This window comes from Rhagoletis zephyria, unplaced genomic scaffold (assembly GCF_001687245.7).
Source record: "Rhagoletis zephyria isolate East Lansing unplaced genomic scaffold, Rhagoletis_zephyria_1.1 Rzeph_scaffold_34705, whole genome shotgun sequence".
In the NCBI taxonomy this organism is placed as follows: Eukaryota; Metazoa; Arthropoda; class Insecta; order Diptera; family Tephritidae; genus Rhagoletis; species Rhagoletis zephyria.
In genome coordinates, this window is record NW_016191760.1 from 1,748 (window position 1) to 3,532 (window position 1,785).

At 37.1% G+C, this 1,785-nt stretch overlaps 1 protein-coding gene across 1 annotated transcript in view; it reads left to right on the plus strand.

Annotated features, from left to right (window-relative positions):
- The window catches only part of LOC108354282 (syntaxin-5-like), a gene marked incomplete at its 3' end in the record, with an annotated part of 883 nt that extends 768 nt beyond the window's left edge, over positions 1 to 115 (plus strand). The window contains exon 3 of the mRNA XM_017605476.1: positions 12 to 115. Coding sequence (XP_017460965.1) covers positions 12 to 115 — 104 coding nt within the window. The remainder of the gene's footprint in view (positions 1 to 11) is intronic.
- Between the last annotated feature and the right edge of the window lie 1,670 nt (positions 116 to 1,785).

A 1,785-nucleotide genomic window follows, 5' to 3' on the forward strand; every position in this document is an offset into this window, starting at 1 on the left:
TGATGATAAAAATCTTCGCAGTACTGATATTCTCTTTCATATTCTTCGTAGTTTTCCTTACATAATAACGAATATGTTTGCGACATGGCAAGATTTTAACAAGTTCAGAGGCGCGGTATTAAAGTTGTGGGTTTTTAAATACATACATATATAATATCCTATTCATATACATACATATAAATCACACTAATGTAATAATGAAATTAAGTCTTATATGCCACGTGAAACACGATAGCTTTTAGAAGCAGTCACGTAGGGTTAGACACTAATTCTTCCAATAATAAAATTACTTCACTTTTTTTCAAAATTTTCTATAAAAAGTCGAGATGATCCTGTGTAATAAAACGAGAACCGATTTATGTAATCATAAATATATAAAGAAAAGTTTAAAACTAAATAAAATAGAAATTGTTATTATGTTCAAACAAATTTAAGTGAAAAGTATGCAATTTCAAGAAAAAAGCAATTGCTTAGTTTTTATGCATACGGCTTAACATTTCCGGTAGGAAGCAGAATGTCAGTATGTATAAATAAAAAGCTTTATCAGGGGAACGTGTTATATTTTCAAATAACAAATAAATAAAAAATACATCGTAATGAAATGTTGCCGTTTATTGCATGTGATCTGATGCCGGATTCAATTTATAGGTTCCCGTAGGTAGCTCGTTCTCCAAGTCATCAGTGGTGAAGTGTTTTACACAGATGACGCTGGTTCGGGCGTTGAAATCCGTTGGTCTCCGGCAGAACTGGATTCACTTTTCCACCAACTCAATGTCGGCCGGAAAAGTAAAAAAAACTGCACCCAGATCCTTTGGCACTAACACTTGCACAATTAACCACTGCACACCTCATTTTTTTTCTTTATTTTTATAACTTTTTTATAAGTTTCCACAAAAAACAAAACAACGCTCAAAATCTTTCGAATTTGTACGAACGAACGAATTGTCACGAACCAGAAAATGTAAACAAAAGTATTGTGTGACGTCAGCGAATGGGTGGATGCTGTCAAATCGACGAAGAGAGGGTTAGCGGTCCGCGAATGGCGCGACCTTTATTTTCTGGATCGTGGATAATAAGGTTATTTGATGTTTACTGTTGTTCTCATTAGCAGCATCACTCTGCTTTGCAGAAGTAAATGACTTCGGCTTGGGGTTTATTGAAGTCGATTTGATATTATTTGACATGTTTCCAGTATTCTCTTCATTAGAAACGAAGGGTGGAGGAGGCGAACGTAAAGAGCTCCGACGTATATCAGCGCAGACCTTACAGAAGAAGCTCTTATCTGTACTGAGCATAAATTCAGCATCCGGCGGCAAAATACCAACACAATCGGTTTGAAAAAGTTCATTGCACTTCGCGCACTGCACTTTCGATTGGCCGCGATCAACTTTTTGGCCGCAACAACAAGGCATAATATGATTTCTGATTGTATTATTATTTATTATTAGATCATTTATTGAAAGATTTAGATTTTGTAAAGAGTTACTGTCTCCAAATTGTAGTACACTCGAAACATTGTGTTGAAGCCAAAAGCCTTCAATGTTTGGGAACCACTGGCAGTTTTCCTGCACAGTCGTCAGCTACAAAGCTGCACTGCTGCCGGAAAACTACCGGTGGCTTTCTTTCGAACTTGGCTAGTATTTAAGCCCGGTTCCGTTTAAACTGCGGTCTTATTCGTGTCAGACAGCAGGCAGCGGACCGGNTACTGTCTCCAAATTGTAGTACACTCGAAACATTGTGTTGAAGCCAAAAGCCTTCAATGTTTGGGAACCACTGGCAGTTTTC